The 13,641-nt window shown below is 42.9% G+C and overlaps 6 protein-coding genes across 8 annotated transcripts; 2 read left to right on the top strand and 4 right to left on the bottom strand.

Annotated features, from left to right (window-relative positions):
* Positions 1-1,211: 1,211 nt before the first annotated feature.
* LOC128303804 (putative protein TPRXL) lies at positions 1,212-3,054 on the bottom strand. The gene is made up of 2 exons (XM_053040871.1): positions 2,164-3,054; positions 1,212-2,100 (listed from the first exon to the last, which is right to left on the bottom strand). The coding sequence occupies exons 1-2, from the start codon at positions 2,302-2,304 to the stop codon at positions 1,318-1,320; spliced, it is 924 nt and encodes a 307-aa protein (XP_052896831.1). The 5' UTR covers positions 2,305-3,054; the 3' UTR covers positions 1,212-1,317.
* Positions 3,055-4,432: 1,378 nt separating this feature from the next.
* Positions 4,433-8,935, bottom strand: LOC128302165 (proteoglycan 4-like). The gene is made up of 3 exons (XM_053038916.1): positions 8,919-8,935; positions 5,191-5,290; positions 4,433-5,112 (listed from the first exon to the last, which is right to left on the bottom strand). The coding sequence occupies exons 2-3, from the start codon at positions 5,200-5,202 to the stop codon at positions 4,540-4,542; spliced, it is 585 nt and encodes a 194-aa protein (XP_052894876.1). The 5' UTR covers positions 5,203-5,290; positions 8,919-8,935; the 3' UTR covers positions 4,433-4,539.
* LOC128302166 (selenoprotein F) lies at positions 8,897-9,605 on the bottom strand. Its single transcript, XM_053038918.1, has 3 exons — positions 9,503-9,605; positions 9,317-9,426; positions 8,897-9,254 (listed from the first exon to the last, which is right to left on the bottom strand). The coding sequence occupies exons 1-3, from the start codon at positions 9,548-9,550 to the stop codon at positions 8,921-8,923; spliced, it is 492 nt and encodes a 163-aa protein (XP_052894878.1). The 5' UTR covers positions 9,551-9,605; the 3' UTR covers positions 8,897-8,920.
* Positions 9,606-9,691: 86 nt separating this feature from the next.
* On the top strand, positions 9,692-13,445 carry LOC128301445 (uncharacterized). Of its 2 annotated transcripts, none has more exons than XM_053037932.1 (4): positions 9,692-9,834; positions 9,899-10,035; positions 12,888-13,116; positions 13,171-13,445. In XM_053037932.1, the coding sequence occupies exons 1-4, from the start codon at positions 9,740-9,742 to the stop codon at positions 13,385-13,387; spliced, it is 678 nt and encodes a 225-aa protein (XP_052893892.1). In that variant the 5' UTR covers positions 9,692-9,739; the 3' UTR covers positions 13,388-13,445. The 2 variants fall into 2 exon arrangements, with proteins under 2 accessions (XP_052893892.1, XP_052893891.1); XM_053037931.1 differs by having other exon boundaries at positions 9,896-10,035.
* LOC128301444 (39S ribosomal protein L16, mitochondrial) lies at positions 10,228-11,337 on the top strand. 2 transcript variants are annotated; one of them, XM_053037929.1, is made up of 3 exons: positions 10,228-10,481; positions 10,543-10,614; positions 10,683-11,337. In XM_053037929.1, exons 1-3 carry the CDS (start codon positions 10,442-10,444, stop codon positions 11,297-11,299), a joined length of 729 nt encoding a protein of 242 aa, XP_052893889.1. In that variant the 5' UTR covers positions 10,228-10,441; the 3' UTR covers positions 11,300-11,337. The 2 variants fall into 2 exon arrangements, with proteins under 2 accessions (XP_052893889.1, XP_052893890.1); XM_053037930.1 differs by having other exon boundaries at positions 10,442-10,481; positions 10,540-10,614.
* Positions 11,345-12,533, bottom strand: LOC128301443 (leukocyte receptor cluster member 1 homolog). The gene is made up of 2 exons (XM_053037928.1): positions 12,461-12,533; positions 11,345-12,373 (listed from the first exon to the last, which is right to left on the bottom strand). The coding sequence occupies exons 1-2, from the start codon at positions 12,481-12,483 to the stop codon at positions 11,359-11,361; spliced, it is 1,038 nt and encodes a 345-aa protein (XP_052893888.1). The 5' UTR covers positions 12,484-12,533; the 3' UTR covers positions 11,345-11,358.
* Positions 13,446-13,641: the final 196 nt, after the last annotated feature.

The raw sequence follows: 13,641 nt of genomic DNA, 5'->3' as shown, positions 1-13,641 counted from the left end.
TCTCGTTAAACTTCCATTTTTATTGTAGAAAGTAGAGGGTAGGTTTTACGTAACAGCCGAGAACGGACCATCAACGCGCGCAGCATTTGCCTCTAGTCGATGCGCGGGCACGACAACCACGTTAGCCACCGGCCACCGTGCAATGCAATCCGAAGGCACGATTGTGTGCGTAGGGATAACAGAACAAGTTAGCGAGCAAACAGTTACGATTCGGTGGCTGCGAAGTGTAAGGTGATAAAGTAGCACGGGGGGAATGGTGAGCATTTCACAGTCATAATAGCCATGCGCAGAGTGATACACGCGCGGATCGTGTGTTAGATTGTCCGGCATTACAATATTCAACGATATCTAAAGGAATATTAACATTACCGGTAGGCGGGAAGCTGCAAAACAATTCTACATACATACGTGCGCGCCCGCCCGCAAAAGATTGCATCTCTTCACGCAAAATCACAAACAATAACTTAGGTGTAATTTTTGTTCATTTGGTGTGTGTGTGAAGTGTTGAGAATAATTGGATCGGTGAATGTAGGCATGGGTATCGAAATCAAAAACACCTTTTTTTTGCAATGTGCGAGTCCACACCGTAATCAAAAAAACACAAAAGTGAGTAAATTCAAAACTACATAGAATGCGCGTGGTGCAGTCATAAGGCAGCAATGCGGCAGAGGTGTATCAAAATAACAGTAACAACAACAAAAAAGTAACAATGTTGGGAGAAACCCCCTTAAAATACCATAAAATATACATATACATAAAATATATTCTTATATTTTTAGAAACCGCGTGCAGCACACTCAAAATGCATGACCTAAAGGCAGAGAGATATGGTTATCATCCCTTACTCGTACACACCTACATTCATATTCATAAACGAAAAACTATATATATATATACACACACATCCCCGCATTAAAGACAAGTCATGCATATATTTGAATACCTTATGATAAATACTTCATCCATGAACAAGAATAACAAACAACAGCAAAAACAAACCAACAATCTTCTAAACTCCTTTGAAACGGCAGGCTTATGCGTGTAAAGAAAAGGGTCATAATGTATTGAGCAAATATGAAATCAGCTGGAAACAAAATAATAAAAAAAACAACAACAACATGAAGGAAATCACTGATTAGCGAACAAATTGTAAAACATAAAAATGCAAGACGTAGTACTTTTTTTTTGTTGCTTGTGTGTACAATTGAAAGAACGCGTAATTAACAGGGATACGGTTAAGCTTTTTATTCAAACACGTGTAAAACAAAAGAAAACAGAACGGAAAGAGTAAAAACAAAAATGCGTTGCACATGCAGATTAAGCACCCTGCTGGTGAATTACCGGGTGCGTCTGTTGATGCGTCTTTTGCTCCGTTGCTGCCTCTTTCGGTGGAACTTCTTCGGAAGATTCATCCGAATCCTTTTCGTCCTTCGGCTTTTCGGTTGTGTGATGTTCGGGATGATGATGACTTCCGGACGAGGAAGCCTTTTCCGGCTGGTTAAGGTTTTTCAATATCTGATCCACCGGCACCGGATGTACGTAATGGGGTCCATCCTCCTCGTCAGTATGGCTCGGGGGAAGGATCGTGGTCGTGCGCTTTGTTGTCGCGGCACTTGTACTGCTGGCGGGCACGGCCGTCACTTCGACCTCACGCTTGGAGCGCGTCGTACCGATCGGAGTTTTCACCGAGACGGGGCTGGACGTGGTACTGCTTGGGGTGGTGCTGCTGGGCTCTTCGGTCGTAGTGGTGGGCTGATTGCGACGGAAGGCGGGCTGCTTCGGAGTAGTGGACACATCACTATCGGAATCTACCGATCGTTTCTGGCTGTTCTTCGTTGACTGCTCCGGGGTAGAGCTGCTGCTGCTGCTCGTTGTGGTTTCCTCCTTTTTCGCCACCTCAACGCTCAGCTTCACGCCGGACGCGGGTACTTTTTGGATGTGGCTCTCGGTGGTGGACGACGCTGGGACGACTTCCTTCAGTGCGGCTGGTTTCGGGTCACTGGCAACCTCGGGATTAATAGGTGAGGGGCGCGACAGTTTAGGGGTCTCCTCAACCGGGAACGCAAAGCCACTAGCGGCTAACAGCGCCAACACACAAACCTAGCAATGATGTTAAAAGGATTTACTATCATGTACACAAATTTACAAAAAAGCTTTACTTACAAATTTAATCATTTTCGTTATTCTTGTAGTTTTCTTTCCAGCACAATAGCGCCACAATGCACGAACGGCCAGTAAGTGATCGCCGAATGTGCGCAAAGGTTCGCTTTTATAACCCCGTCGTGAATTTCTGTTAACGCGCATCCATCTGTCGGCGCGCCATTCGCACCTCCACTAGTACACGCGCTGCTTTGCCGATGGCACTGGTGCAATAGAGCTAGAAGAATTACCCTGGATTGATATGTACTTAACTAATTCGCATCCGACCGTCGATCGTCACGCCCGCCGCACGGCCAAACTCATCTTCGCGCGTAGCTCACTTCAGATGGCAGATAAGTGAAAGAGTAAAACACGGCCGATTATCACTTCCCTGGTTTCCCCCCACGATCGTTGGTAAACGATGAGTAATGTCGAGATGAGGCTTCAATGTCGATTGTTTTGTTATGTTCCAGCTGCCTGGAGGTCACAATGCCGGTATCAAGCTACTTTTTTTTGGCAACAAAACACACTTTGACACACTTTATCGTTATGTAATGGGGGATTTTTTTTTCTCAAACGACACAACCCCTACGCTTCTGTGCCGTTGTATGTGACCAATATCTATTGCTTCATGTTTGCAAACCTTTGAAATTTGCATTTAATGTAATCCTTTTTTTTATGTGCGGTAAACCCGATAAGTGTATAAGAAACTCAAATTGCAGGATACTTGTTTTACTATCAGGATACTATCACTTCTCTGTCCAGAAGTTGCTTGCGATTTCTAAGTCTTATAAATATTTTTGGAAGTGCTAGTATGGATGTGAACGGATTAATTTCAACAATATAAAATTTAATTTCAACTACCAACGGCAAAACTTTTTTTTCGGCAAAAAGATCTCCATGTCTCGGGATTAAGTATAATATACTAAAGGATGTGGATCAGATATGTGACCTAGGCCTAGTTCTAGATAGAACCCTAGATCACAGTTGCACACAGGTGTTAAGTTTGTTGGTTGTAAATTTAACTATTATTTTAAAAATTAGTAAACAAAAGGAAGATCAAGTGATCAATAGTGTAGATGAGTCGGATGGTGCCAAAAGATGCGTTCATTACGTCCCATTACGTACTGGGATATACTGCATCTATTCATCCATTGGGAGAACTATTCTATTGGGAAAACTTCATCTGTTTTGGTTATTTGTATCACCTTGTTCACTTGATCACCAAATTTCTGACAATACCATACAAGATCTATCGTTCGTTTGCCAAAATCTTCAAAAATGTGTTTACTAAATCTAACATCCAAATAAGTTCTTTATGACTTTGAATATATTTTTATTTATTATATTGTTATATGAGGTAATTTCCGTATAATTCATTGTTCATTATAGTGCCTGAGCAGTTAGGAAAAAGATTAAGGATATTTTCTATCATATCCCTATCATATCATATGCACACTTAATGGCGCTGAGCTAAGAGGTTTTGATTCTTGAGGTATTCCAGTTGGCTATGTCTGCAAAATATAGCCTTCGACTTCTGGAGAATGCTTAAAGAGCCATACAGAAGCCTATTACAGATCCCTCCACAAAAGAAGTGATCTTAAAGTACAGCAGAATCTAGATATGAAGTCTAAGAACACATTACCCAATTGACCATATCATTTCTGCGGGAGGTAATAGCAACTGTATAAAAGGGCAAAGACCTAGAAAGCCCTTTAAAGTCTGGGTATCTGATTCCCCAGGAGGTGTATTTCGCTTCCCATATCGTCACATCGTCTTATTTGATGGTAAGATCGAATTCGGCACGAAATAACAACGACAGCCTTGAGAGCTGCGTGCTTATCTCCTCCAACAAGTAGGTAACCTTAGACGGCCTCCAACATCTTATGCTACTCTCGTTTAGCAAGAAAAAAGGAAATATCCTTTCATCTAAGACTTGCGGCACTTGAGTTGAAGTCCCGCAATTGTCCCTTTTATCAAGAATGATTAAGTGGTCTGAAAGAAGTCAATTATGTTCCGTTAGAAACAACGACTAGAACAAAACGTTGCCGACATATATGTTCTCATCAGCCTTTGCAGGCCGCCCATCGAATTATCACTAACAACATGTGGAAAAGGAACATATGTATGCCATTCCAGACTGTCAGATAGTAGATTCCGGAGAGGGATGGAGACTTCAACGAATGGAAAGCTACGAACGATTCCTTTCTGCATCATTCCCCATATCTACACTATCGATCATTCGTTAAAATACTGTGCATATTGGCGAATAGAAATGCTACAAAGCTTCATAAAATTGCAACTGAAAAGTGTTTATTTTTTACGCAAAAATCACACACACATTCGATGGAAAATTGATAATTAAATTATCAGCCATCAGTTCGGCTTCCTTTCAACGATTTACACCTTCTTGGCGGGGTTAGCTGTGGTCGGGGCAGAACTTTGTTGGTTCACGGTAGCCGGTGCCTTAGCATTGGTAGCAGATTGAGCGGTGTTCGAGGGCTGGTCACGGTTCAGCTTGGCACCGGTGGGACGCGGTGCTTGGGGCTTTCTCTGCTGGCCGTTAGTGCCAGCCTTAGGTGGGGCATTCGTAGATGGGCGAGCAGCCGGTTGGGCAGCTACGGTGTCACGCTTGTTTTTCGGTGCTTCAGCGACGACGGCCGGCAGAACCGACGGTTGTTTCGGGTCCACGCTTACCTTCGGTGCAGCAGTGGTCGATTGTCCTTCAGCGGCATTCTTTGGCGCCTCGCGCTTGTGCTTGTACGGGGCCGGCTGTGCGTGCTGCTGCTGATTATGCTTCTGTGGAGCTGCTGGGGCCTGGTGGTGCTGATCGTGAGATTGCTGTTGCTTCAGCTGATGCTGCTGCTGCTGGGGCTGACCATGGCTTTCATGCTTATCGTCCTGATGGCGGGCGGGACCCTTCTTGTCTTCGGCTGCAACCAAAACGATTGCGGCGCAGAACAGCAAAATCATCTGCATGGGGAAGAAATTAATGTTTAATGCGAAAGGCAAGCCAATACCCAAACTTTCTATCGCTCGTCGGACACTTACGGAAGTCTTCATTGTTTCTCGTTGGAAGGATAAGACGCGAGTGTTGTGTTTATCACAGGCGTGTAGCGATATTTATACACGCCAATTCGACGAAATGACACTAAACAGTAATTTCTAGTATTAAAACTGGTTCTTCCTTCGAGGCACGATCATCTGTACACATGACACTTAATCATGCGCGAACAACACACAGGCACAGGCGTAGGTCGATTTGAGATTTGAGACGAATTAAGAGAGACACGATAATTGCTTGTGACCACATAAACAACACATTTTTAAACTTGGAGAAAACGCCACCCGCGTGCAACAGGCAGTTGAAGTGGTTTCAAACGATTGTCACACAACCGAGATAACCGAGGTAACCGTAAACTTTAATTTGCAATATTGATTCAGTTGAAATGTTTAGACACTTAAAAGATTTCAAACAAAATCCTCTGTGCAATTGTTGATTTTGGTAGAAATAAGTTTGTTTTGTTGTGCTTATAAAAATATGCTTTACCCTTTTGCAGAACTGATAGTATAAATGTTCCGTTATGCTTGTTATATGTCTGATACCGGTAATGGTCGGTGTGGAGCGTAAAGAATGGATTGTGTTCTCAACGAGCAGTTAGTGGAACTAAGTCCTTCGTTAAAGGGTTTTATAGTTCCACAACCTCTGCAGTTTTAGCAAAGCTCTCTGCTCAAAATAACTGTAGCAACGAACGAATCTGGGATAATGTAGAACTTGTAGAGTTCCAGTACTCACTGCACCTTGTCCAAAACCCTCTTAGCCGTGTTCGGGAGGAAGATGCTCAGAAGGATTTTGGGCCCTGTTTGTGTGGAAGGACAATGGAGGAGGCGCTACAATGACAACCACTACAAACAATACGACGAATTCGCTGTCGTACAACGGATAACACTCGGCATGCTTTGTAACGTCATGAGAATGACACCAGACGACCCATCCCGTAAAGTCCTTTCAGGTCGTCTACATGGACAGAAGAGGCGTGGTGGGCTCAAATTGAGATGGAGTGATGGCGTTGAAGCGTCCACCAGAAAGGCAGGCCGGTCAAGACCGCGGAGCTGCTGTAGCGCCTGATTATTAAGTAAGCATGATCTGTTCGTTGTAAGCATAACCTTCCTTTCTGGGTTGTTTACTATCACTTACATTTTATAAAGGTCCCTTATCAACCTTGAACAGTGTAAAACTTTTTAACATTGTAGAAATCGTAGACTATTTGAGCCTTGAACACTTGTATACAGAACCGTTCGTTGATGTGTTCCTCTTTTAGATTGTACAGCTCAGAAAACAATTACGATTGATTCTTCGTAAGTAGAACCTTCAAACAATTGTGTCGCTAGCAATTGGCATGGGTTCATTAATGCCAAAGGCAAACGTTGGATGGAGCTACCGCAAAAGGATTTTCTCAGAATGCTTAATAATGTTTGTCAATCGATATAATCGTGTTATGCATACCAATTTACATACTGCGTTCAATGCGTCGTTAATATTTGACAAAATTAAATGCTAATTATTGTACGGTTGGTTCGTACCAGTGGAGGATCAATCCCCTTGGAGGCCCAGGGCGGAATTTTTCAAGGGGGGCCCATAATTTTGCTACGGCATTATCGGTGTAAGGGAGATGTACTTCAAACATGATGTAACAACACCAGCAAAGTCTTGGAAAGAAAGCTCCCTTGCGTACATCTCAGCGTTCTGTTGCGTAGCCCTGTAAACGGGCATAGTAAGCTAGTCTCTATATATACACGTTTTTATGCGCTAAGGAGAACGATAACGCCACGACTTGGATCGCCATTAGCTGGTACGAAATTCCATTCTAAACCAGCTGTTTTCCGATTTCCGATACCAGGAGAGCATCCACGGAAGAGGTAGCACCTAGTACAGCAATTTTGCTCGAAAACCGCCGAAAGGTATGCAATGTTTAAACACTAACTTTCCCGTTGGTCGAGAAAAATTTCTTCGAAAACTACCTGTTTCCGAATGTATAATACCAAGAGAGCATCCACGGAAGAGGTAGCACCTAGTACAGCAATTTTGCTCGAAAACCGCCGAAAGGTATGCAATGTTTAAACACTAACTTTCCCGTTGGTCGTGAAAAATTTCTTCGAAAACTACCAGTTTTCGAATTTAAAGTACCAGGAGAGCATGCACGGAAGAGGTAGCACCTGGTACTTGCGCCGTAAGGTATGCAATGTTTATACACTAACTTTGCAACCAACTTGCAACGCAATGCGCCGTAAGGTATGAAATGTTTATACACTAACCTTGCAACCAACTTGCAATGCAAGTTTGGTGCAAGCAAGAAACTTGCAGCAAGATGGCGCGCAAGATGGCGCCCAACTTCGTACTTGCATGCAAGCTTGCATGCAAGCTTGTATGCAAGTTCTTGCAAGCAAATTCTTGCATGCAAACTTGCATGCAAGTTTGCATGCAAGTTTGCATGCAAGTTTGCATGCAAGAACTTGCATGCAAGTTTGCATACAAGAACTTGCATGCAAACTTGCATACAAGAACTTGCATGCAAACTTGCATGCAAACTTGCATACAAGTACTTGCATGCAAACTTGCATGCAAGTTTGCATGCAAGAATTTGCTTGCAAGAACTTGCATACAAGCTTGCATGCAAGCTTGCATGCAAGTACGAAGTTGGGCGCCATCTTGCTGCAAGTTTCTTGCATGCACCAAACTTGCATTGCAAGTTGGTTGCAAGGTTAGTGTATAAACATTGCATACCTTACGGCGCATTGCGTTGCAAGTTGGTTGCAAAGTTAGTGTATAAACATTGCATACCTTACGGCGCAGTACCAGGAGCTACCTCTTCCGTGCATGCTCTCCTGGTATTATACATTCGGAAACTGGTAGTTTTCGAAGAAATTTTTCACGACCAACGGGAAAGTTAGTGTTTAAACATTGCATACCTTTCGGCGGTTTTCGACCAAAATTGCTGTACTAGGTGCTACCTCTTCCGTGGATGCTCTCCTGGTATTATACATTAGGAAACAGGTAGTTTTCAAAGAAATTTTTCTCGACCAACGGGAAAATTAGTGTCCTGGTCCTGGTGCAATTTCGTTTATACTTTAAAGTCACTAAGTTGATATTCTTCTCTGCATTTAATTTATCACATAGAAACAAATGTTTTATATAACCAAGAAAGATATTTTTGATCAATTTTCTACCTTGTAAATAAATTTTTTTTTGCTATAATTTAACTTTGTTTTAAAATTTTCAAAAATCGCACAATAGGCACAAATTTATTGGGGCCCCCAACACGGCGAGGCCCTAGGCGACCGCCTACTCCGCCTACCGTTTGATCCGCCGCTGGTTCGTACATTGACCTTTGTTTTTCTTCAAAACAGGAAATGTGTGCAATAAGTAGAATCTTGAGAATCATTACGTGCAATTCAAATAATTCACATATTTTTTTACTTCTTCAAACGAAATCGAAATCGAAGTTATGAATTAAAAGCTTTAAAATAGTCCTTATTTCTGGGACGTCAGATCTCCGAGTTTGAGTCGAAGTATCGACAAGAATTAAGCTACAAATGGGTTAGTGATCTACCCTGAACAAGATGCTGTTGAAGGTGAGTTCAGATTTTTGGATGTGGCCAATGGAGGAGTTAAAATCCAGAAGTAGGATTCTCAACATCTTGTACCATATTTGTACAATACTAGCTTTCGCCTCATAGTTGTGTTTTATGTGTTTTATTCATTATTCGAGCGCACTTACCATCAGACGCGATTAGTTTTGAGATAATCGTCATCTTCAACCTTCGCCAATCGCGTCTCGAAGAATTCTTGCACCGTGTCCGTGTTCCATTTCGTGATGGAAAGCGTCTCCTTCACGTTGCCTTGCTCATCCATCAGCTTCACGATCGGATCCAAACCGCGCACGTACTTAATGGTTAGGTTAGGGAACTTTGCCGGTCGATCGCTCTTAATAAATGCCTGTATCTGTGGGTACGCTCCAAACTTGCACGTACACACCTCTAGCACCGCCATCGGATATACCTTCAGCTTTGAATCGCCGACAGTGTCCTTTTGACAGCATTCTAGACAGTGTTCCCTACAATCACGGAATGTTATTAAAAGATGCGTCTTACGTGTGAAATGGACACGTTCTCTTACTTCAGTTCACTCAGTCCATAATCGCTTAAGCTACTGCACGATGAACAAAACAGCTGCGATTTGATAAGGCCCAATTCCCGGCAATCTTCGGCGGAGAATTCTGCGGTAATCTAAAACGGAAAGCAATTAGAGAGTGCACGTACATATCCCGTTCGCTATTCGATTCCGTCGTGTGAATGTTCTTACCACAGTTAGAATGGACAGCAAGATACACGTAATTGTACAGAATCTCATCGTGGTTGGTATTGTTTTACTTTCCGGCCTCGAAAATGAAGATGCTACGCGTACGAAATATTTCAATTGTTTACAATCCTTGACAGCAATCATCTGATCGTACAAAACGAGCTGTCATCGCTGACAATCGGTATGCGTAAATAAAAATAACTTGATGTACCATCGCGATTCGCCGGAATAGCAGGCAAAATGATTGTTCCACATTTAATACACCATTTACGAGGCAAAGTGCATCATATTCTTGCTGCTGGTAGACAACCTACTCTATTATCTGCAACAGTTTTGTAAGTAATACTGAAACACACATGAAACGTTGCTCATTCTTGAAACTTCTCCTTTTCTTAGCAGACGACAAATGCTGTCCACATCTTCGGTGGTATGCCGGAAAGCTGTGATAAAACGGGAAGAGTACTTGCTGAAGAAAGATAACATACCTGCAGGATTCTATATTATATACCGTGCACCTATGCAACACTATCTTTCTGGTATGTAAATTGGATGCTAGTCGGTAGACCTCTCATCGAAAGGGTTCCATTATTTAAAGAATCGTTCAATTTATGTTTGACTTAATGCTGATTTATGTCGAGGGGAATCTTCACTATGTAATCTACATATTTCACGTGGTAAAAAGGTTCATTTATTGGAAATCTGAAATCCGTATCAAACAAGGATTCGATGTAAACAAATCTGATATGGACACTTTTGGCACCACTGTACAAATTGACAGTTCGGCAGCGCACGTGCGAGAATCCTGGTGGCGGGTGGCGAAACTACGGTTGACAGTGCATTTCTTGATCAAAACACGACAAGCTCGGGTGCAGTGTTTACGCAATTTTGTGTTGCATTTAGGTGTATAATAATTACTAGTTACACCCTAAACTATCTTCAAAAATGCTGGCCAGTTGTGAGAAGTTACGACCATTGCTGTCGGGTACGTGATGATACTGCATTCGTTCCTTTCCATCAAGCTTATGCTTCTTTATTTTTAGCAGGCTTGCTGCACGGTCAGTTTGGTCAACAAATTGCCGGCATGAAGTTTTTTGCACCACCGATAAAATATGAGAGTGAGTACAACGGATGTTGCACCGGTTCCAACAGATATTCCGACACGTTTTTCACTTTTCCACTGCAGATATTACGATCCCAGAGAAGCCCAAGCTTCGCTTTATGGAAAAAGTTCCTCAGCTGCAGAGCAATCTTCGTGCACCCAAGATGCAGAAGAAGCTTAAATGGATGCGCGGTCCGGAGATGGTGCACAATTCACTTGTACACAAGCAGTATGGCATAGTTGCAACTGGGGGTGGTCGGTTAAGGTGGGGCCACTATGAAATGTTGCGACTTACGATCGGTCGCAAGATGGATACGAGTCGCATGTTTGCGATTTGGCGTATCGATGCACCGTGGCAACCGGTGACCAAGCAAGGTCAGGGCCAGCGTATGGGTGGCGGTAAAGGTGCCATCGATCACTACGTTACGCCAGTGAAGAGCGGTCGAGTGATACTGGAACTGGCGGGAAAGCTAGAATTTGTTGAAGCCAAGCAAATTCTCGACATCGTTTGCCCTAAGCTGCCATTCAAGGCGATGGTAGTCTCGCAAGAAATGATGGAAAACATGAAGGCAGAAGAAGAGCGGTTGGTACGAGAAAACTTAAACCCATGGAATTTTAAGTACATCGTTCAGAACAACCTTGGAGGCTGTCACCGATGGTTATCCCCCGTAGATCACAAGTGGTTCGGGAAGTATCTGTAAATAGGCTGGAAACAGCGAATAAATCGTAATTCGAATAGGTGCGCTTTAGTTGTCCACATTTATTCGTAGTTTTGTTTAGCGAGTTCGGGATTGAATTGTGAATTGTACTTCTGACGAGGTACCGCTGGTTGAGGCATTTCTTTACGTTTCGGTGCTGGTTCAGGGTCGCCGCGTAATTTTGCCAGCATCTTTTCCGTCCTTTCCTTCTCTTCGCGTTCTCGTGCGATTCGTTGCTTTCGCATTTGCTCCAGTTGGGCCTTTTTGGCTTTTAGTGCTTCTTCGTCAGTACTCTCCTCATCTTCAGAGCTGGATTTTTTATGCTTCTTTTTCTTGCGCTTTTCTTTCTTTCTCTTTTTGTCGGAGTGTTTTTTATGTTTCTTTTTGCTCCGTTTTGAATGAGTGATCTCGGGGGAACTCTCACTTGCTTTTCGTTTCCGCGATTCTTTGCTCCGGCCACTCTGGCCAATCAACGATACATATTTGGTTTTCGATTGATCTGCGAGAGAAACCGTCTGACTTGCATCTGTTTGCTCGGGTTCCACATGCTTAGAGGTAATAGCTGCAGACGGTAATGCCGTCTTTGTGCTCGGAACATACCTCCGAATAACGTTTAAAGGGTCATGATAATTTTTCGTCTTCAAACCAACTTCTATCGGTTTGCCGTGTTTATCGAGACTTTCGCTTCGAATCGGTGCCGTATCGTACCAGTCCCGTTTGCCCAGAGCTTCGTTTGTATCCTGGCCAAGATAGGTAAGGTAGCCTATTTGTTTTTCATACTTTTCCTGTTCCTCCTTCTTTTCTTTCTCATGCTCCACATTCGATCGTTTCACACCGTCGTGTTTTCCTTCCTCGAGCTCAGTAAAAAAGTTGACGTGCTCTTGCCGTTCCACGTGCACATCTTTTTCGGTTTCTGTTGTCGGTCCTTGACCGTTGCGTGCTTTCTGTCGAAGCAAATTTAACCGCGCCTCCTGATCGGCTAACGCAACACGACGTAAACGTTCCTTTTCTTCCTCTGCTGCTTTGGCTTCATCGCGCCGAACACGAGCTATGTTATCCTTGGTCCGCACGTGCCATCTAGAACACCCCAAAAATACAGTATTTTATAATACATCCACAAATTGTACAAAATTGCCTAATATTACTAAGTTAATTGCTTTGTACCTCTTTTTAGGGAGAATATTCATTGTGCAAATTGCTTTGCTTGAGGAAAACTTCTGTTCTGTAGCCCTTTTTGTTTACCAATAACAGGGAAATGTCAAACACATTAAGCAGCATTTACACTGCAGTGATTGACCGATTTTATTGAGTAAAATACGCCAATAATTAAAATACTGGAGGTAACTGGGAGGATTTGTACCACATATATATAAAAAATCTATTTTTGAATATTTAAAGACCCATAACATATAAAATTCCTGTGAACATTTATTCGTTTGGCCATATTTCTACTTCATTGTAGTTCATTGTGCAACAGTGTCGGAGATGCCCTTTGTTGTTGGCGCGAAAGCTACAACAGGGCGAAGAAAAAGCTCACGCAACGAATGTTTGCATTAATCCACTTTTAATTATTAAATCTCTCTCATTTCAGCATGCAACTTTGTTACATCGTTCAGTTTTCTTGCCATCAGCGGTATCAGTGCGTTCACGTTCCTCAAAGATTTCCACAACATTGTCGTTCCGTTCGAAATCGAGTTCGCAACGCTAACGGCCAACGAAACGGATTTGCTGTTCTTTTTGGGATTTTTCCTTCTCGTGAATGTTGTCATTCGGATCATGGTCAATCGCTATCCGCTGAGAATATACCGGAACGGAAAACAGTACGTATTGTATTAGATTTTCGCGACAAACTGATTTTCATTGTACTTTTGCAGTTATCTTGCCATATTCGAGGGTCAGTTGCCTATGGTTACCAAGCAGTTGAAGTTCCAGCAGGGAGACGTAGTTCCGGTACCGCCTGGTGGTGTTTTACCCTGGCAAGAATCGAGATATAAAATCAACGATAAGCATGTTCTGCTGCTGGAAGACTATTTTCGTACACCGTCGGAGATAACCGCAATGATGCCGCCCCAAAAGCTAGACGACGAGTAATGCAGTTTATTAATTTTGTAGTGTTTTAAAGAAATGAAGCTATCGAAGTTGAAGAAAAACAAAGCGCGCACGTGCAAAGAAAACCGTCACCTTCATCTGGATTATTGCAGTTTGAATCGAAAGAAACTGTCGGAAACGTTTCTGCGAGACTGTCGGAGTTTGCGCCGGAGCTTTGGTTTTCCACCGGGCCACCCCACACCGGAGACGCTTGCGATGTTTATGCTCTTATCGATCGAGTGGGTGGTAAATACAAA

The sequence above is a fragment of the Anopheles moucheti genome, chromosome 3 (genome assembly GCF_943734755.1).
Source record: "Anopheles moucheti chromosome 3, idAnoMoucSN_F20_07, whole genome shotgun sequence".
NCBI lineage: Eukaryota > Metazoa > Arthropoda > Insecta > Diptera > Culicidae > Anopheles > Anopheles moucheti.
This window is presented reverse-complemented; position numbering and strand designations above follow the sequence as displayed.